This window comes from Triticum dicoccoides, chromosome 6B (genome assembly GCF_002162155.2).
Source record: "Triticum dicoccoides isolate Atlit2015 ecotype Zavitan chromosome 6B, WEW_v2.0, whole genome shotgun sequence".
Taxonomy (NCBI): domain Eukaryota; kingdom Viridiplantae; phylum Streptophyta; class Magnoliopsida; order Poales; family Poaceae; genus Triticum; species Triticum dicoccoides.
In genome coordinates this window covers 637174048-637195417 of record NC_041391.1, presented here as the reverse complement: position 1 = coordinate 637195417, position 21370 = coordinate 637174048, and the positions used below count along the sequence as shown (strand labels likewise).

Here is a 21370-nt window from a genome sequence, read left to right as displayed (position 1 = left end):
TACTGCACGGTCCAGCAGTTCTGATAGCGCTCACAAAAATTCTTCAACCAACACAAAGGACCTCACTCTATCCCAAACTGCACAAAACTTAAACAATGTCACGATACAACGTTCTTCTTCGCTGCCGGAAGCTAAGGTCCATCTTGTTTCAACTTGGAGTTATGAGAAGAACATTGCGAAAACAGAACGCACAAGAGCTACTTCCTCAATTGCCCCAACAGTAGAAGTCCCCAGTGATTCTACCACTGGTTCTGGCTCAGAACTGGACACGGCAAAAGCAAATCCATCCACTAGTGGTACTCCATTGATTGCTGCCGCATCTGTCGTTGCGGAAGACAACAACAGTGAACAAGAACATGAACAATGTACCAAGCAACCACGTATTGATCCCACAGACAGCGTCCCTATTACCACAAGCGCAGATCCGCCAGAACTGGAAGCACAAATGGCAGCTCACAAGAGGTCCTTACAGTAGTCAGAAGATCCAGGAAACAATAATATGACACCTCCTAAGAAAAGAGTTAGAATACTGGAGCCTCCACGTAATTCAACAGAATCTGCAACCAATCAGTCTCGACAGGGTGACAACCACAGAGGCCTCCTTGATATTGGATTCATTGATGATGACGAAATATGGTCTGACCCATCTATCTATGAACAACTTGACAGAGTTGTTGAAGAAAAGAAGAAGCAACCCTTTCATAACCAAGTAGCATCCCAACAATGCCAACCTGATACTATCTCACACTTGCCCAAGAATTCAACCTCGTCATCCAGATCTTGCCTTTCTAACTATCAAGAGCCACAAATGCCCAACAGATTAGGCTCAATGCCAGGCAGTAACCACCTCTCACAGGCTTTTGATACGTCATACTATTCAGGTTTAACTCAAACTATCTTGTCCGACAGTTTGCCAGCAACTGTTTGTCCCAACACTACCAACCAGTTCCTACTCTCAAAAACAACTTCTACCGACGACCTGCTGCTCAAAATAACGGCAGCTCTAACAGCAGCCAGATCTCACCTTATGCAATGAACAACCAAAGTCACAAACAGTACCACCAACAAACCCCTGTCCATAATGCCCACTACCCCCAACACAATGATGCTCAGAATAACAGTAGTGCATGGTGCCAGCAACGCCAACCTCAAGACCAGAACCAATAGCAACCATGGAGAACCGAGTCTCGTGGGCAAAGTTACAGTACCTTGCAACAACAGTTCAACATCATGCAGTATTCCGGCCATCCTATGCAACATTTTCCAACAGATATTCCTTCGAGCTCAACCGGTGATCCAACTGTCAGAACATTAGAACTGCGCATGCAGCACCAACCACAAGGCCTAATGTTCCAAAGAAAAAACAATTATAATGAGGGTCATCTGCAACTTAGTAATGGTCAATTGAACTCCGGTGGTCATGTCTTCCAGCCTCATCAACATCATTCTCAGCTAGAACAGTTTCGATTCACTAAACAAGGGAATGACCATCAAGATCACTGCCACCTTTTGGAAATAAGAGACTCTACAATGGAGGAGAAAGAAGTGTATGAAACAATCGTCGACAATACACCAGGCGTCAAGCAAAATGATAGGTAATGAATTAGTTGTTCCTGTTACAGTAAAGTTTTGATCCCTTCTTTTACTACTGCAATGTATTCTGCCTGAAGCTATCATATTAAAGTGTTTCGACTCGATTCTTCTACTACTATAATTGAATACTCATCAACTCTAATGTTAAATAAGAAAATCACATGATTTAAAATGCATTTATCTTTTTTGGCAGCAAGAGGATATTCTTCGTGGACCGACGTTGGGTCGATCATCGAACTTTAGGTTTGTCAATGAAGGTATACAGATATATAAACTCATTTGTGGTCGACACTTACTCAACGTTGCTGATGAAAGAACAATTCTACGGACAGCCAACACTTGTGCACAAGCATATAACGCTTCTGTAAGTTCTTGCATCTCATAAATAATAATAACAAACCACATTTACTACTACTACCACACTCAGTGACACAACTTCAATTTTCTGCAGGATAAATTTCAAGTTCTAGAAGCAAGCATTGAACTACTCAAGGAACACATCGTGGAAAAAACTATTGGGTACAGGCTGCCCAACAAATGTAACATCGTGAGTTCACCCTACTCACTCTAACTGTCCAGTGTTCGTCTTTGATTCTACCAGTTTTTCTTGTTACAATGATATTATTCCCTGTTAATTATTTTAGGTCTTAATACCTGTGAGAAAGGAACCACATTTTATCTACCTCATCATCGTGAATCTTGCAATGCATCGCTTCGAAATTCTGTGTCCTTATATCAATTGCGACGGTATAAAGGAACACTCGGACATTGTCATCGAAAACTTCAAGAGAGCTTACCATTCTGCTTACAACAACCATCCTCACACTATGGCCTCCTTTCATGTCAAACCTGTGCAGAGTGTATGTAACTCAGATAGAGAGTGAGTTTCTTTTAACTGTAGCTCTACCTCATTTAAACCATGCATTTTTTTGTTCCACTACACATCCCATATCTACTCTTCACCTTCTAATCACTAGCATTAATGCTCTCAATTTTCAGGGATGACAATGCTATTTACACCATGCATTTGATGCTGCTCATTAATTTGAATAATAATTCATTTTTTATCAATAAAGTAAGTTCACTCTCATTGACAAACACATCAACATACGTTCATCCAAGCCAGCTGTAAAGTATGTTTTACAATAAATTTTATTAGTTTGTGCGGTTATGTGTTTTGCAGATCCATGTGAAACCGATGAGAGAACAACTAACTTTCAAAATGATAACATCCAACTACAACACAGGCCATGTATTTGAGGCACTGAGCATTGTCCTCGACAAACACAATATCCGGCGCGAAAGAAGAAGAGTTGGAAGAAGATGACTACTGCTTAACTGTGCCTTAATTTAGCCGGAGACATCCAAACATTGTTTCAGCCATATCGACTCATGTAATCACAAATAGTGTTCCAGCAAATTTTTTTGTCGGTCCAAGATATCTGCTATGGATCGCATTAACCACAGTTGTGCATTCAAATGGTCAAGTCTTAAATTCCTAACATCGTATTTTTTCGAAAATAAAAATCGTATTTTTTTGAAAAGTTGTAAACATCATATTCAAGACATCAATTCCTTGCACTAGAACACCACTCACTTCGACTAGACATAAAAAAGAAACAAGTGGAACACAGAGGAAAAACACTATCGATTCGTAAGCATCTGACAAAGCAACTAAATTACTCACCTCCAGTAATGCTGGTCACAGAGGCACTGTCATGCCTCTTATCCACGTAGAACGTGCCATTCTTAACACGGACAACTAACCTGACACACACAAGTGCGCCACCAATTAACACAGGACCGCCCCCTCGATAGCTTAACACCGGTCCCTCTACCAAGCCAACGAGTGATGGAAGCACGACTGTGACTTCAACCGAAAAAGGTCCGTGACCTCACAAGTTTCACCGACAAGTCTCTCTCAGCAAGTAAGTGAAAGCAAACGTTTCGAAAGAAAGACACGACCATGCCTTCGAATAACAGCGTATACATGTCTCTCCGAACAAACGTGCCAGAGAAAGCATTTGCGAATGACACACATAACTCTGACTCAACATAACATAGGACATGCCTCCACTAACTAGACAGACATGAATTCACTAGCCAGACTAACTAGAAATATTATAGAACATACAACCTTGACAGTGACTCATACTAACATAACGCAGTGCCTCTCCGAATTTAGTACCCAAAGGAAGGATAACGCCTCTGCCAAACATACGACAATGCATCCAATACCTTCACGGCAATGCCTTTCAAAATCAAAGCACCACCACAATAATTGGAACACAGAAACACAACCGTCACTAACACAATACTCTCACAGCAACTCTCACACTTAATCTTAGTATACACGTGCCTCCACACAGCCGTGCCTGTTCTGGCTTCAATTTCGTGCCTTCTTTTGCTGAATCCACGTGCCTCACATGAAACCCACTGTAACTCTACGTGCTACACACACACGTGCCTCTCGCATGAAACCCAAAGTATCTCTACGTGTTCGGCACGCGTCATCGCCCATGTAACTTTGGTGCTGCACACACGTTCCTCTCAGTATACCCGTGTTCCAAGCAACCGTGCCTGTACTGACTGCAATTCCATGTCTCTGTCTGCTCAATCCACGTGCCTCACATGAAACCCACAGTAACTCACTTTTGTTCCTCACCGTACACCAATTCTCCATGATGCCACAAAACTACACTACCGTGTCCAACTGACCCATGTACAACCGTGGCTCTCTAAGTGTCAACTCAACCCATGCCTCTGGTGCCACGCACCCATGACCCTAGAGACTTCACAGCTGTGCATCCACAACTGACTGCACTTCGGTGCCCCCGTTTGCTCGATCGACGTGCCTCACATGAAACCCACAGTAACTCTGCGTGCTCCGCGCGAGTGATCGCCCGTGCCTCCGCACAACCGTGCCTGTACTGACTTCAATTACGTGCCTCCATTTACTCAATCCACGTGCCTCACATGAAACCCACTGCAACTCTACGTGCTATACACACACATGCCTCTCGCATGAAACCCACAGTATCTCTACGTGTTCGGCACGCGTCATCACCCATGTAACTTTGGTATTGCACACACGTTCCTCTTAGTATACTCGTGTTCCAAACAACCGTGCCTGTACTGACTGCAATTCCATGTTAGCTCAAACCACGTGCCTCACATGAAACCCACAGTAACTCCACGTGCCTCCACACAACCGTGCCTGTTCTTACTTCAATTGCGTGCCTCCGTTTGCTAAATCCAGAAGCCTCTCACATAAAAGAGATGCACAGCCATGCCTCAGAGTAAACAACACACGTGCCTCTACTGTATTTATAACTATGACCATAATTAAATAACATCTGTCCGAAAAAACATCTTTAAAAGAGATGCACAACCAAGCCTCTTATACAACATAGATATTTAAACAAAATCCATTATGTTCAAAGGCTATAACTGACATCACTGTGATAGAAGATTGAAGATAACAACAAGCCTCCCAACACGCTGTTTGAAAGTTATCAGCACCAAGCTGTTTATTTCAATAGACGATGCTTGCAGAAAATTACTGAAACCTTCCTCTTTGAACACCATTCTATTACCCAAACCAATGAAGTAGGAGCAAGGAGTGCTCACATATATATCATCATCACCAGATTCCAGAGTAACTTCAAGAGTTAAAATGCCAGTTCTAGGAAAAGTCACAAACTCCTTCAAACTCCTCACAACAATACCAGGAATAACTTGACAAAAAACATCAAGCTATCAAAAATGGAATAAAAATTCAAAACTATAAGTAGAAGACGTAATAAAAATAAATAAATAAACAGAAACAAAGAAAAAACAATGGGAAAAAAATCTGACCATATGATGACCATTAACATCCATTGGATCAATCCTGTGAACAAAAGGACAGCAGGGTATGTACTCATCATCAAATAGTTGACACCTCATGAAATACATCTGCTGATAATTAAGAAAAACACCACGGGTGTAATAACAACTCCCAACAAGTTTCTTCTCGGTGTAGCTCAAACCATGTAGAGCTATAAAATATAATTACACAGGCTCAAGGGAACAGAAAAATCAAAATGTACAATAAAACAAGATAAAAACTTCATTAAAAATAAACCTTACCAACAGACGGTAAAGGAGACAATGCATCTCCATGACCAACACGATAAAAATCAATACCAATCCAAGTTCCATAATGTTCAAGCCTAATGGTCATTATATCACGAGGACGAACACCATAATCACTGACCAATCGTTCCCAGGAAGGACCATGGAATTTGCTCATCACCCGACCATGACTAAACAGAACACCATACAAATAACCCTCATTGCACTGAAGAGCAAGATCAGTATCTTCGTCACCCCTTCTTATGGCTAAAGCCCTACACTCCTCGATGTAACAAGCAAGATGAGCTCTAACACTGCATGGAACATACTGCAAAACAAATCAAAACAAGGATCATAATCAAAATCTAAACAGCATGGGCAGCACCAAAAGAAATAAGCGTGTGTGCAAAAAATTGAACAACTATAAAATGATTTTCTTACAACACGCCTCCAACAACATCGATCCAGGACCACACTGAACCCAGCTACAGAAGAATCAACAGAAGAACACGGGCCAACAGGCATACAGCAAAAAGGACAAGCCATAACTGCAAGGAACACAATGGTTTTCAAGAACTAATCCCACAAAACCCAGTTGAAAATTGACATCTGATAGTGTTGGTAGTCCCCACCCGTAACTACCCCATAAATCTCCATATCCCGGAAATATAATGGGAACAAAAAGAGAAACGTGAAAGGAAAACAGGGAACTCACGAAGGCAACCAATAGGGAACGACAATATCGCCAAGGAGGAAGCACGCTCGACGCTAGAGAAGGACCGCCGTAAGAGCAGGCAACAAGCGCGGCGGTCGGAACAGCTGCCGCCGTAACCACGAGACAAGAGCGGCGGCGGCGACGGGCGGAGACGACGGCAAAGAAAGAACAGTGCGCGACGAGGGTTCGCCCAAAGAGAAACAGATCTCAAAACAGATCAAAAAAGGTATTACAAAACATTAAAAGTATAAGGACTAAAGTGAAAAAAAGAAAAAATCACAAAGGGAAACCGGAAATCACGGGAGAAGCCGTGCGCGCGCCAAGTATCGTGCACGGAGCGCGTCGGAAAAGTCTGAGGACCGCTACGTGCATGACACTTGGCGCGCGGGGAGCCCTTCCCGACTAATCGTTGCGGAGAGCACTCCTCAATTAGTGATTTCGGAATATGTCTGCTGGTCCTGTCCATCCTTCATCAGACGGCCCACCAGCAGTCCTCCCACCCACCCACCAGTCGCCGCCGCCGCCGCCGCCGTTTCCAGCTAAACTCCGGCACCCAGCCCCCGTCGTGCGGGCTGCAGAATCGCTCAGATGGACGCCGCGGGCGGTGCCGGTGGAGCGGTCGTCGTCGACAAAGCGGGCGGGCAGGCGCCGCCCAAGACGCTGGTTGACTGGGCGCTGAAGATCCTCGACACGGCCGACCCCGACGAAAAGGCCCGGCTGGGCGACCTCGCCGCCACCAAGTGGCTCCGCGGCGCCATCCCGCTGCCCTACGACCCGGCGCAGCCCGCGCGCGCCCCGCCGGACCGCCCGGCGCGGAGCGACGCGGTGCGGCTGCTCCCGCCCTCCCAGGCGCCGAAGCTGGGGAAGGGCGGCAGCGCGCAGAGCCGGCTGGCGATGCTGCACTCGCTGGCGCACATCGAGAGCTGGGCCGTCGACCTCTCCTGGGACATCGTCGCCCGCTTCGGCGCGCAGCTCCGCATGCCCCGCGGCTTCTTCGACGACTTCGCCCGGGTCGCGCAGGACGAAGGGCGGCACTTCGCGGTGCTCTCCGCGCGGCTTCGGGAGCTGGGGTCGCACTACGGCGCGCTCCCCGCGCACGACGGCCTCTGGGACTCGGCGATGCGCACCTCGCACTGCCTCCTCGCCCGCCTAGCCGTCGAGCACTGCGTCCACGAGGTGAGCAGCGCTGCCCTACCTCTTTATTTTCCATTAGCATGAGGAATTGAGGACAATAAAATTCGCCTAGCGATGCCCAAATTGACACGATGCATTGAGCTAGAGGCTTTCTACACGACTTCGCCATTGTAGGCTTAAGCAGCCAAAGCCTTGAAAGCTTAAACATCATTGATTTTGTGAAATTCAGATGCTAAATCAATCATCATTTCACTTTCTTCATTTATGGTTGGTTGCCTAAAATTGTACAGTTTTGAAGACTAGTGTTCTACTTGAAACTTGGAAGCTTGCAAGAGAACTAGTTTCTGACTTGTGTTGTTTATCACGAGGAACTGGTCCAGTCCAGTGTAAGGATTATGAACCATCTGTATCTTCTTGTGTTCTCAATGCAAGAAAATTAGCTACCCGTGGTAACTTAGGGACCAATTAATGGTTGGTAATGGCTCTTCTTCTGATAAGGAAAATGTTAGAATTACGATTGAAACGAATGAACTGAACTAACTCGCAATTTCCTGGGGTAGTATGAACAGAACCTTCAAATTTTATTTCTGAAAAACCTTCTAATTTTGTAGAGTATCCAGAGAGAATAAATTTTACCACTCCCTCCGATAATTTGTACTAAATCAGCGACAATTAATATGGATCATTCAAAGGGGTTAGTACTGTAAAACTAGAATATTGGGGCAACTGCTCGACACCCTTGGGGGGTGCGGCTATCTCATTATATATAAGTACCAAAGGGTACAAGTACAAGTAGAACACGTATACACAAGTCTACGTATCCATATACAGTCTAACACCCTCCCTCAATCTTAACTGTGGCCTGAAGTACAAACTAAGTTAAGATTGCGCCTGCAGCCTACAAACTGTGGTTGTGGAAGAGGCTTCGTGAAGATGTCAGCAAGTTGATCCTTTGATGATATGAACTTGATGCTAAGCAGCTTCTGTGCAACACGCTCTCGAACAAAGTGATAGTCAACCTCAATATGTTTTGTTCGAGCATGAAACACTGGGTTAGATGATAAGTATGTAGCACCAATGTTATCACACCAAAGCACTAGAGAGTGAACTGAAGGAACTCGCAACTCCCTCAGCAAGGACTGAACCCAAATGATCTCAGCTGTCGCATCAGCAATTGCTTTGTACTCGGCTTCTGTGCTGCTGCGAGACACCGTAGCCTGCTTGCGAGCATTCCAGGCAATCAAGTTGGGACCAAGAAACACTGCATACCCCCCTGTGGATCGCCGGTCATCAGGACTACCAGCCCAGTCAGCATCAGAGAAGGCCGAGATCTCATAAGACGGCGCACGCTGGAGAAGCAAACCATGAGATGCAGTGAGGCATATATATCGCAGAATGCGCTTCACAGCGGACCAATGGGATGTCGTGGGCGCATGAAGAAACTGACAGACACGATTGACTGCATAAGAGACATCTGGTCTGGTGATAGTAAGATACTGCAGGCCTCCAACAAGACTGCGGTACTCAGTGGCATCATCAGAGGAGAGAGGATCACCATCAAAAGCAGACAACCGATCAGTGGCAGACATAGGAGTAGCGACAGGTTTGCACTGCAGCATACCAGCACGACGCAACAAATCCAGAGCGTACTTCTTCTGAGTAAGAGTGACTCCAGCAGAAGACCGTGACACCTCCAGACCAAGGAAGAAGTGCAGAGCACCGAGATCCTTAACAGCAAAATCACCACTCAATGCAGCCACAAGGCGGTCTGCCGCAGCATCTGAGGAACTGATGAGAATAATATCATCAACATAGACCAGTAAATACATCGTAACCTCAGGGCGTTGAAGAAGGAACAGCGATGTGTCAGCAGTAGAAGGAATGAACCCAAGTGCTCGCAAAACCGAACCAAGACGTGCATGCCAGGCACGGGGAGCCTGCTTAAGACCATAGAGCGCCTTAAAAAGACGACAGAGATGATTAGGACGTGCAGGATCCACAAACCCTGGTGGCTGACGCATATAAACCTCCTCCTCCAGAACTCCATGCAAAAAAGCGTTCTGCACATCAAGCTGACGGAGAAACCATCCTCAAGTAACAGCAAGGGATAGTAGCAGACGAATGGTAGTAGGCTTGATAACTGGACTGAACGTGTCTTCATAGTCAAGACCATACCTCTGTTTGAAGCCCTTAGCCACTAACCTTGCCTTGTAACGCTCAATGGAGCCATCAGCATGCCGTTTAACTTTAAACACCCACTTAGAGTCAATGATATTGACCCCAGACACTGGAGGAACAAGCTGCCAGGTGTCATTCTTCAGCAATGCTTGAAACTCCTGTTCCATCGCGGCACGCCAGTGGGGAATGCCTAGTGCAGCCTGAAAGTGGCGAGGCTCAGCAGTGGGATCCGCAGCAGCATGAGCCATGCACGTGGCGAGCCACGCAACAGTCCCATCGGTCCGGATCTTAGGCTGAAAGACACCGGTCTGACTGCGCGTGCGATGTCGAGGAGCAACAGGTTGTGGTGACGACGCAGGGCATGATGCAGGCGACGAAGAAGGCGACCCCGAGTCGCCAGGGCTCGCGCCGGAGCCACTGGGCGTCGGGGAGGCGGGCGGTGTGGCGCCCGACACAGCCACGTCGCCCAGGCCCACGCCGGAGCCGCTAAGCGCCGAAGAAGCAGGCGAGCCTGGGGTGGCCGGCCCATCGGGAGCCGAAACCGGCCCAGGTGAGCCTGGCGTGGCTGGCCCAGGAGCAACCTCCTGCGAGGCCAGCTCGGGCAACTCCCACGAGGCGGGCGACTCGGGCGATGCCCGCGAGGCAGCCGCGGGCGCAGCTCGTGCGGGTTGCGGTGTGCCGCCCGATATGCATGCCCCATGTACGCGATCGTCCTCCGGACGCGCCGGTGCTTGTTCTTCAAGGAGCTCGAGACGAGCGCCACGGCCAACACCTGCAGCATGGTTAGGGAGCAACACAGGAGCATATTGGGGCAACTGCTCGACACCCTTGGGGGGTGCGGCTATCTCATTATATATAAGTACCAAAGGGTACAAGTACAAGTACAACACGTATACACAAGTCTACGTATCCATATACAGTCTAACAAGTACTATTCTCATGTATCTAAATGAAGATGTAAGAAGCCAGCTTGGGGAGGGGAAAAATTATATGAGACCAGGTCTTATATAAATCAGGTGAGACCCGCCCTGATGAATGACATGTGCCATTCACAAATCACAAAGCATCTAATCTCTCCCCCCCTGATTTCAGGTGGGGGGTAACCATGAGGAATGCCTGTAATGAAATATGTCAACTGACTCTTCTAATAACCAAAAAATAAGAACTAGTTGATATGCTTTGCATTTTCCTTCTTTCTTATATTTCACTTCTGATTGGTTCATAAACTGCATATTAATTGTGACATTTGCACTTTGACGTGGTATCTGAGCTTTGGGTTATGGCCAATGGTATCAGACCAACCTTATGTTCTTCGTAAATCAAGATTTTGGACTGTTGGGGTGTCCATAATTTACTCCAGAGAAACTAGCAATCCTTGAAAAGCAATTTCTTCAGTAAAATTAGAACCAAGCTGAAAAATGTGTTGCAATGTTGGACTTGAGTTGCTTTCTTTTAGTAAACTATCCACCAGATGTTCCTTTGTGTAATTGCGGTAACTGTCTATCAATGTGTTCAGTTAAGCTATCCTCATCTTTACATACCTGTAATTTTGTGGAGTGATGAGAACAATTGGCATGTACTCCCTCCGTTCGGAATTACTTGTCTCGGAAATGGATGTATCTAGAACTAAAATACATCTAGATACATCCATTTCCGCGACAAGTAATTCCGAACGGAGGGAGTATCTATTATGCATAATAGTATGCCAATATCATTTGTTTTCTGCATGTGATAAACTCTGATCAACCATATGTACACACATATTTATGTCTGATAAATGCCCATTTGGAACACAGGCTAGGGGATTAGATGTCCTTCCAACCACCATATCAAGATTCCGTGCTGGTGGGGATGAAGAAACAGCCAAACTACTCGAAGATATTATTTATCCAGAAGAGATAACACACTGTGCAGCTGGTGTTAGGTGGTTTAGATACCTGTGCCTCCGGTCCCTCGCCAGCGATCCAATTGCACCTCCAGTTCCGCAGCCTAAACCCCAATGCTCTGCTGAGCTGCCAGAAGGTAGGACAGGTGATGATAGTAAGACTTCTCAAGCGGTGCATGATGGATTGGCGGATAAGCCGACAGAAGATATTAATAGCCGCGATGAGACGATTCAACAAGCGGAGGACGGACTGGCACGGTGTGGCCTAGGCGAAAATGGGGACACCGATGAAATGGCAATCATTGAGAGGTTCCACAGCATCGTTAGAGAGCATTTCCGTGGACCCCTGAAGCCCCCCTTCAATGCGGAAGCCAGGAAAGCAGCTGGATTTGGGCCTGCCTGGTATGAACCCCTTGCGGTGAAGGAGGCAGAGACACAAGCAATCGAGCAAAGTGAGTAAGTGTTTGTGCTGTTTTCCCTTTTACTGGTAGGGTAGAAGACACACAGTGGGTGCTACACCCTCGGTTCAATCTGGTTTTGGTGTACCTTTCTTGCTAGCAGAGACTGGTGAACTGGTGATCCTGTTTGTTTTGGCATTGGCAAACTGGTGTACGTGACTAACCAAACTCAAACCAAGAGATGTACGTGAATTTGCACTGAATTTGTGATGTTTTCGTACTTGATTTAACGGCGGTGCCATATTTCAGATATATGTAGTGTTTGGTTCTTTTCATTTTCGACAATATTGTTGAGTTGATTCTTCTAGCCATTTTATGACTCCGAGCTAGCCGGTTGGTTCCTTGTTTGAACCTCTCCTCTCATGCACAAAAGAGGTACCTTCAAAATCTGCAGTTGGAGCTATGATTTCACCTACTACTTTCGCATACCCACCTCCTGATTGATCATGTATTGACTTGACAACATTCAGGCAATCGCTCGCCGCTCTAGTCTTTCTTGCCAATGATAAGGCCTGACGAGGAACTAAAGCTTTGAGTGTTTCGGCATCCTAGCCATGAGAGAATATCACATGGAAACCAAGTTTCAAAGAAAACTTTGTGGGAACCATATTTGGAAGTTTTGAAAAAAAATCTGATTTTTTTTTGTATGTTAAGATGGTGATGTTCTATCAGCATGTGAAATTCCCAGGTTCAAACACACTACCACTTGCGAGGTACAAATAGTACAAAATCAGCATTGAACGCCACTATTCATTGTTGAATTTGTTCTTTTCGTAGCTCGCAAGTGGTAATGTGTTTGAACTTGGGAATTTCACATGCTGATAGAACATCACACTCTTAAAATCCAATATGTTTGTGAGATTTTTTGAAACTTCAAAACATCATTTTCACATGGTTTGTTTCGGTTTTCACCGAAACTTGATTTCCATGAGCCAGCCACAGCTCCTTTTCTACCTGTTCTTCGCGGCATCCACCTTTCAGCTTCGGAAGGGTGTGAATCAAGCTGGGCCACGTATAGCATTTACCACGCGGGCCTAGGCATGCCCAAATTGGGCCGCGCGAGCCCAGTCGCAGGGTGTTGTCAAGCCAACTTGAGGAAGGGCAGGCAGGGAGGGGATAAGCGAGGTTCTTGTGTTGAAGCAGAGGAGAGGATGCTCATGTTGCGGGCCGCCGGCGCCAGGGCGGCGTCCGCGGTCGTCGCCGGCGCCAGGAGGAGACCCGGCCTCCTGCCGGTCGCCGTCGCCGGTCTCGCGTCCTCCTCATCAGGACCACCATCGGGTGGGAAGCGGAGGAAGGGCCAGCGGCGGGGCGATGCCAAGCCCCAGCCCCAGCCCTCTGAGATCCCCAGCAACAAGAAGCCCAGCGCGAGGCCGGCCAAGGACAGGAAGGCCCGCCCGGCTACGGAAGAGGCGCAATGGCCATCGGGCCAGGAGATTGAGCTGAGGAAGCAGCCGCCGGAGAAGCCGAAGCGGGTGGTGCGGTGGCGCTGCGCGACGGGGTGCGGCGCCTGCTGCAAGCTGGACAAGGGCCCCGAGTTCCCCACCCCCGACGAGGTCTTCGCCGACTTCCCCGACCACCTCCAGGTAGACTTCGGTACCAATGGCGGCAGCATTTCTGCTGTATCGTCTATGAACATACTGTACTACAAAAAGGCTGGTTGTTGTTTGATAGATAGATGCAAAATTTCGGTTCATTTATGATGGAGCATGCTGAATTGCTGACCATGCTTGCAGCTGTACAAGAGCATGATTGGCCCCGATGGATGGTGTAACAACTACGACAAGTCCAACCGAACCTGCAACATCTACGAAGGTGCTCGTTTCTTTACAGAACGAGTCATGTTCTAGTCTTCATCACAGTGCACATGTGTAAGTAACTGACGCTGTTATGGCTGATTTTTTTTGGCATTGTAGACCGGCCATTCTTCTGCCGGGTCGAACCGAAGGTCTTCGAAGAGTTCTTTGGCGTGCCACGCAGCAAATTCAACAGGGAAGCCTGCAGGTTTGCTGCCTCTTGTGTTGTTGTTCGTGTATCTTAGTTCTTCGCGATGCTGAGTTGATTTATCTGCTGCTTGTCATTTGCAGTGCTTGCGTGGATAACATCAAGATGGTGTATGGCCAGGACTCTCCTGAGCTCGGGAACTTCAAGCGGGTCATAAAGGAGGAAAGTAGTAAGCATGAAGCAAGCATGAACCAGGTTAAATTGTTGGATACCACAAATACTACTGGTACCTGATTGATTATGGAGTGTAGAGTACATCACTCACCGAAGCAGTTGAAAACCTGAACACAAATACTGGTACCTAATTCTCACCTATGAATGAGTCTACATTTAAGTTTAGAATCCTGTTCTGCTCAGAGTTGGGTTTGTTCGTTGTTTACTCGGAGTTTTTTTGGCACTGCGGTGTCAAATTTTGATGGTAACAGCCTCGTGTCATTCTAAGTTTGGTTCTGAATGATATCATCTTTTGGCCCTTTCTTTTTGATTCTTTGCAAGAAATACTTGGATATATAGTCCACCAGAAAGCACATGAACTCATGCTAGCATGCAATTTGCTTCATCGTCCAATGACATTCAACCAATACATGAACTCTGCCATCCAGCAAAGCAAATTTGTGCGCACAAAAGATGCTCTGATGTGTTCATATTCGTTGATGCGCGCAAAAGGCTAGTGTCAGGATATCATGCTAATTTTTTTGTCACGACCAAACCAAATTAGATCATCTGACACAGATCTGTCTGGAATTGATTGATAGTTCGACACTTATGACCAAGCAATCTAATGATTAACAAGAGGTACACGGGAATTTACAACACAAAGGTATCAGTTATTTTTCTCAGATCTGTAGACATAAATTTGTAATGGCCGTGCCAGCCATACATAGTGCTCCCTCTTAACATGTCATGTGCCGGCCATTAGTGATTCTTGGATCTCTTCGAGTGTTCTCCCTTTAGTTTCTGGCACTAGCCTTGCCACGAACAACACAGTAACCAGGCTCGCTGCTGAGAACAAGAAAAATGTGCCTACACATAGAAATAAAAACAAACTGAAGGAAAAACATTTACTGGAGAACTATTGAGTGGTAAGTGGAACCAAAGCTCATGGGAGAAACGAAGCAACATATACTTTTGTAGAAAAAGATATACAAACCTTGGCGATAACTCCTTTCCAAACATATTTTTGCTAATGGGCTATTATTCGGCTATCACATGAGTGGGTAATGGTGGATATTCTACTTTCTTTTCAACTGTCCTACTTATACTAGGGTTGAACATGCTTACCTGCAGAGTTCCAGTCCATAAGGAAGCTGAACGAATACGATATCACGAATGAACCAACCCAACTAACCAGGGTTACCAAGCTTCCTGCTATTCCTTTCATGTTGATTGAGAATATCTTTGCCAATAAACAATGAGATGTCGTCAGTTACAAACGTGGGCTCCTTACAGATTACCAGGAATGCGAGCATCATCCCTAATTAACTTCATGGTGATATATCATACCTCGGACATGATAACCCAAGGAACAGGTCCCATTCCAATTGAGTATGCCACATAGTATGCCTATTCAGTAAGGAGTCAGAATTTACATATCTGGAGTTCAGACATGTTATGCCAGCAAAAATTGCCATCTTAGATGTCTAGGTGGTGATGAACTAGGTACACAATTTTTCATTTTTACATTGGGATCACACAAAATTATTGATGTTTTAGTTACGTAATTTCTGTACCAGTATGCCGTAAAGAGCCAATGTAGGAACCAATTGTGTGTACAATCCTTGTGCCTGTGATCATGAAAAGATAGAAAGTCAATACTCTGTATAATGATAGGCACCGAACATTCTGAAATGTAAATTCAGGTCACGTTTGTTCAACTATTTATTTTTGTCGATTTGATCTGCTCGATCTGTTGATATTTCACCCTTCAATCATGTTTATTTAATAGAGCCTCATACATGGAAGTCAGTGCTTGTGCAGTCTGGTATTTTTGTCCCATTGCCAAATACTCCGTACTAGCTGGGAACTTTAATAACTGCGGTTACCTTATGTTTGCATTCAGGCACTACTATTATCAGATAGTTAAGTTCGACATGTCCGCATCCATTGACGCGGTCTGAGAAATACGAACTATGTGATGATCAAATCAACTTAGTGTTGAAGGAGACAAAAAATTGGCGAGCAAAAAGACCAGCCAGAACTTCTAAAAACTGTGGCAAGTTTCTTCCCGAGATTTCGTAATGGCTTATATTAGCAACTTAGCATCAATAAATGATTTCCAGTTCAAATTTTAAGTTGGACTGCCCCATGGAATAAACAAGTTTACGGTTACCTTGAAGTAGAATGATAGCCCAGTAAGAAAGCAGCCCACAAATGTGCCAGATGAAGACACCTAATTAATAGAAGAATATAAAAAAAATGAAGCTTTCTTTTTAGGGAAGTGCATCAGCTCAGTTTTGAAGTATCCATACTAGTAGAAGGGTTCTTCTTCCACTCCTATCCATGAGAAGGGCCCCAAGTAATGTGATTGGAATCTGAAATAATTATAGTTATAGAAATTGATACAGCCAGCAAGCGAGTTACAGTTATTGACGAGAATAGCCAATCCTGAACCTGAATAATGCCGATCAATGTGGTCCCAAGTTTACCAGAAAACCCTGAAGTTTAGGGGAAGAACAATTAGATAATGTTTCCTTCATCAGTAAAATGGCACAATTAATTTGGTAGCATTTGGATACCTGCTGATGAAAAGATATAGCTTGTATAGAAGCCTAATGCGCTTATTCCCCCCAGTTGCTGAAAGACCTTCAGGCCGACACCCACCTGTACATCAAAGCTAGAACTTCTTTCATGATGATGAAAAATAAGATCTTTCGGAAACGAAGTAGGTTGATGAAATTGCTTAGTTCTTACAATGACTGCATACATATTTTTCCTGTGAAACAAATCCTGAATCCTGGCCTTAGGTAAATCCTGAACTGATTCCACGTACGCCTGCATAAGAATAAGAGATTGTTTTTTTGGAATATCCTCTTCCCCAAATTATATGTTGATAAATGGAGCAACTTAGGGTAGAAGCCAACTATAATCTCAGTAGCCTCTCCAGATATTTCAGCCTTTTCACCCCTAAGCTTTTGTAGTGAAGCACGGAATTCTTTCTCTCTCCCGATGTTGGCCTGTCATATTGTTGAAGAATGAACTTCATAACGAAAACCTAGTATGATAATCTATAACTTCAGTAAAGGTTTTACTTTTTTGAGGGATAACGTCAGTAAAGGTTAGCTATTCATTAGGTTCTGTTTCACATTCGATTATTCGCTTGCATATACTCCCTCCGCCCCGAATTACTTATCGCAGAAATGAATGTAAATGGATGTATCTAAAACTAAAAATACGTTTAGGTACATTCATTTCTGTGACAAGTAGTTCGGGACGGTGGGAGTATTTGCCATTATGCGACCATGTGACACCCAAGTTAGTAGTTACAACCAACCATACCAGCCACCTTGGAGACTCGGGAATGAAGGGAAGACCCACGAGGAGGAACACACAAGGCAGTAATCCTGCACAAACATGCAAATGTTGTGCTGATTTTTCTTGGACAATGGTCATGCCATTCCATATGCAGGTAAGATAATAATGGATACTATTTATTACCCACGATAACCAAAGAGCGCCACGGAATCGTTGCTCCAATGATGTAGGAAGCTGAACACCCTGAACAAATAAACAGCTGCACTTGCAGATGAAACTGTCAATTTCAAACCATTTCTAACATTTCGTGCACATTGTCCAGCTCTCTCCAACCTGGTTTGAGGCTGCAAGGCCTCCTCGGAGATCCTTTGGTGCTATTTCAGATATGAACACAGGTACCTGTGCATGTGGGTAATGTTTAGTGCAGTAGAATGCTACTATGTCGATCAAGTGGCGAATAAACAGTACAGTTTTTGATCAAAACAGCATGAAGAGTCAGGTGCGTATTGAGAGTTAAGAGGGAGATGCTCACCACATAAGAAAGGACCCCTGTACAGTAGCCTAGCAAGATTCGTCCCAAGCAAAGCATCGTTGCACCCTTCATGTCATGAAGGCAGTTTTTCAAGCTCTTGAAACAACAAACGACATCTGTAAACGAAATTAGCTCATGGAGCAAGGAATGTATATACCTTGGCTAGGTATATAGCAAGCCAACCAAAAATGCCTACAATTGCTGCCAGCCGCATGGTCTGTGGCAAAGGCAAATGGCACATATATTGTGAGGACTATGCCAGTCATCAATTCACGTAGTATGGTTTGGGTAAAGTAATTCACCATTTTGCGTCCAAGAGTGTCTGCAAGGCGGCCACTGGTCAGAGCGCCGACCATTGCACCAACTGTCAAGACAGATGCAAAGATGCCATACTACAAGGGTAATCATCAATCGCAATTAATTTATTTATTAAAGCAATGAAGATCATGACCATCAGGATCTAACGGAGCATTGACAGCGAATACAATACTAACTCACCAAATATCTTTACTATCTCTTCTGTGAATACCTGTCTTTTGTAAAGGGGTTATTTCTGTGATCAGATTCATGAAATTTAGTTATAGATGGGTTATTGCCTTATTGGTGATGGGGCCAGCCAAAGTGAGATTTTGGGAAGATACTTGGTTCGGTTCATCCCCCCTAGCAGTACAATTTTGGGATTTGTATCTTATGTGCAATGAAAAAAACACAACTGTTGATGCTGCCTGGGATGGATCTCAACTTAAACTCACCTCTGGAGATCTACTTTCTCATCAGCCCCAGCCATGATGGAGAAATGGTATGAACTGGTAGAGGTTGACTCGCTGATTTGGCAGCTGGAGAATGTAGGTCAATACTCTACTAGTAGTTCATTATACAGTATTATTAATTTTAGAGGGGTTCAACCTGTTTTCATTACTGCTGTTTGGAAGCTTGAAGAAAGCCAAGAACGTCTAGTTTCGGCTAAAAGAGAGCCACGCCTGGTGTTGCTTTCTGAACTCGTTGGTTGTTAGCAGTTTTCAGTTGTGGTGTTTGTTTTCACTGTGTTTTCAGTTTGCTGCCTGCGTGCAGTCCCTGTTTGGTTTTTTTTTGCCTTGATACTTTGCCTGGTTGTATGTAAGTTGGAGTTGATCTGGACATGCTTTGCATGCTGTATGGTGGTTTCTCTGATCTGCTAAAAAGATGTAACAGAGCCTTTTGTTACAAGCAATATCTTTCTTTAGTTCCAATAGAAATGGCAGACCTCCTGCCCTCGCCTGGTTTTGTCTAAACCCTGCCTTCAAGCTCTAATTTTTCTTGTTGTGTCTTGAGTGTCTGTAATTTGGTTCTCGCCCATTTTCCCTCAGTTATGGATTGGCAGAGGTGCTGCCCTTGCCTTGGCAAGCACTTCGAAAATTACAAAGTGAGATGTTTGACTGATGGCATTCCTCTTTGGATCAAGCATAAGCCGAGCATCATCATTCCTCGTTTGATAAAAAAATAATATATATATATATATACTATATGAAAGTGCACATGCGTTGCTGCTAGTTCCGAATTACTTGTCTTGGACTTGTCTAGCACGAGATACATCCGTATCTAGACAAATCCAAGACAAGTAATTCGGAACAGAGGGAGTAGCAATGTACCGCAACGGAAAAGACGGGTGGTTTTGTGCCAGCCAAACCAACCTGTGAATTGGACAGTCCAATGTCGCCGACGATTCCGGCCTGAGCCGGCGCAGAATACCCAACCTGCATATCATACACCCAATCATAACCACATCGGAAGCCATGACCCTACAGAATAGATGCCTCTTGGTAATAAGACATGGAGCGAGCGGCTGCAGCGCTGCAGACTTACACAGGTGCCGAACTCGAAGGAACCGCACACGGCCACCGCGGTGCTGAGCAGGACCATCTGCAGCGACCCCTCCTCCGCGCCCTCTCCGGCCAGAGCGCGGCCTTGGGCCGCCGCCGCAGCAGCAGCCGTGGCTCTCCGTGTCAGGCCGCGTGTTGCGCCGGCGGTCGCTGCTGCCGGCAACCGGCGCGCGGAGCAGCCGCCATGCTGCCCGCGCGGCGGCCGGCGGCTGTGTTCGAGGCCTGCTGCGGGGCGGCGGGTGAGGAGCGGCGGTGAGGTCGACAGAGGGAAGAACGCGGCAGCCATCCGTCGTGGCCTTCAACACCAAATGCTGGGGATCACATATTTCTGGTTGCGCGATCTCTGCTACGTAATCTTGCCATCGTCACGATTTACGCGGCAACACGTTTTCGGTTCAGACGCTGAATCAAATTCCCTGAAATTAAGTCTGACATGTAGTATATTCCATCTACAGAGACAGTGTGTACAGAGTCTGAAGTTGAAACTGCAACAGGAAAATACTTCTCCCAGCATGCACGGCAAGCAACATGCAAATGTATGAGTAAGAACTCATATGAAATGCGAGAACTAATCCAACATTCGAGTCCGGATATATATTGACTTCCAATAACTTGACAACCAAGCTAATTTAGCTGATAAGTACTCCCTCCGTTCCTAGATATAAGTCTTTTTTTAAGATTTCAATACAAACTACATACAGATGTATATATACATATTTAGAGTGTAGATTCAGTCATTTTGCTTCGTATATAGTCTCTTGTTGAAATCTCTAAAAAGACTTATATTTAGGAACAGAGGAAGTAGATGACTAATAACCTGGCAAGCAAGTGATAGTAATCTGGCAAGTACTGATGGAAAAAGGTTATCAAAACATACTGACATGAGACCTAGTTTCAAATACCTGACGACAAGAGAGCCAATTGGTGAAAATGAAAAGGATGAACCAATGTGTATTTGACGACAAAGAAAGGATGTCGTGCTCGAGTTGCGCCATTGCGATTGCGGCACAAGGATGACAAAAGCAAGCGCCTAATCTTCTTGGTGCGGTGGTGCACCCCAAGATTAGATCGGCGAGGTTGGGAGGGGGTTAGGGCATCTCCAACATGGATCCTCAAAACGCCCGCAAACGTCTGAATCGAGGTGTTCGGACGATGTAAGATATCCAACATATTGCCGCATCAGTCCGCGAACACCTCCGCGTGTCCGAAGTCGAGTTCCCATAAATCGGAAGCAAATCAATGGGCTTTGTCAGAGTCCAAACATCCGCCTGTCCAATAAAAAGCCACCATGTACCGCCTCTCCACTGCGTTGGCGCGGGATTTGGCGGAAAGTTGTTATTATTTGGCGAAAAGAGAATGATTAGTGCATGCATTTGACGGAGAGTTGTTTAGCATGTATTGGACGGAAAGACTATTAATCAACCCACA

The 21370-nt window shown here is 45.4% G+C and overlaps 3 protein-coding genes across 3 annotated transcripts; 2 read left to right on the top strand and 1 right to left on the bottom strand.

The window, feature by feature from the left end:
* Positions 1-6911: 6911 nt before the first annotated feature.
* Positions 6912-12331, top strand: LOC119325014 (uncharacterized protein HI_0077-like). Its single transcript, XM_037598771.1, has 2 exons — positions 6912-7600; positions 11533-12331. The coding sequence occupies exons 1-2, from the start codon at positions 7013-7015 to the stop codon at positions 12079-12081; spliced, it is 1137 nt and encodes a 378-aa protein (XP_037454668.1). The 5' UTR covers positions 6912-7012; the 3' UTR covers positions 12082-12331.
* Positions 12332-13104: 773 nt separating this feature from the next.
* LOC119325102 lies at positions 13105-14422 on the top strand. The gene is made up of 4 exons (XM_037598841.1): positions 13105-13662; positions 13813-13891; positions 13993-14080; positions 14164-14422. Exons 1-4 carry the CDS (start codon positions 13120-13122, stop codon positions 14312-14314), a joined length of 861 nt encoding a protein of 286 aa, XP_037454738.1. The 5' UTR covers positions 13105-13119; the 3' UTR covers positions 14315-14422.
* A 393-nt stretch (positions 14423-14815) lies between these two features.
* LOC119325101 (sugar transporter ERD6-like 16) lies at positions 14816-20230 on the bottom strand. The gene is made up of 18 exons (XM_037598840.1): positions 19926-20230; positions 19754-19816; positions 18386-18475; positions 18241-18300; positions 18084-18149; positions 17885-17950; positions 17735-17810; positions 17576-17640; positions 17161-17253; positions 16991-17071; positions 16816-16900; positions 16691-16734; positions 16549-16611; positions 16410-16469; positions 15811-15864; positions 15584-15643; positions 15362-15476; positions 14816-15103 (listed from the first exon to the last, which is right to left on the bottom strand). Exons 1-18 carry the CDS (start codon positions 20226-20228, stop codon positions 14982-14984), a joined length of 1566 nt encoding a protein of 521 aa, XP_037454737.1. The 5' UTR covers positions 20229-20230; the 3' UTR covers positions 14816-14981.
* Positions 20231-21370: the final 1140 nt, after the last annotated feature.

Bases quoted from the DNA above. Each gene is read 5' to 3' on its own strand.
- LOC119325014 (XM_037598771.1), top strand. From the start codon at position 7,013: ATGGACGCCGCGGGCGGTGCCGGTGGAGCGGTCGTCGTCGACAAAGCG. The intron at 7,601-11,532 runs GTGAGCAGCGCT...TTTGGAACACAG, and splicing joins TCGAGCACTGCGTCCACGAG to GCTAGGGGATTAGATGTCCT.
- LOC119325101 (XM_037598840.1), bottom strand. From the start codon at position 20,228: ATGGCTGCCGCGTTCTTCCCTCTGTCGACCTCACCGCCGCTCCTCACC. The intron at 19,817-19,925 runs GTAAGTCTGCAG...TATGATATGCAG, and splicing joins CCTTCGAGTTCGGCACCTGT to GTTGGGTATTCTGCGCCGGC. The intron at 17,072-17,160 runs GTTGGCTTCTAC...ATTCTTATGCAG, and splicing joins GAGAGGCTACTGAGATTATA to GCGTACGTGGAATCAGTTCA.
- LOC119325102 (XM_037598841.1), top strand. From the start codon at position 13,120: ATGCCCAAATTGGGCCGCGCGAGCCCAGTCGCAGGGTGTTGTCAAGCC. The intron at 13,892-13,992 runs GTGCTCGTTTCT...TTGGCATTGTAG, and splicing joins AACCTGCAACATCTACGAAG to ACCGGCCATTCTTCTGCCGG. The intron at 14,081-14,163 runs GTTTGCTGCCTC...TGTCATTTGCAG, and splicing joins TTCAACAGGGAAGCCTGCAG to TGCTTGCGTGGATAACATCA.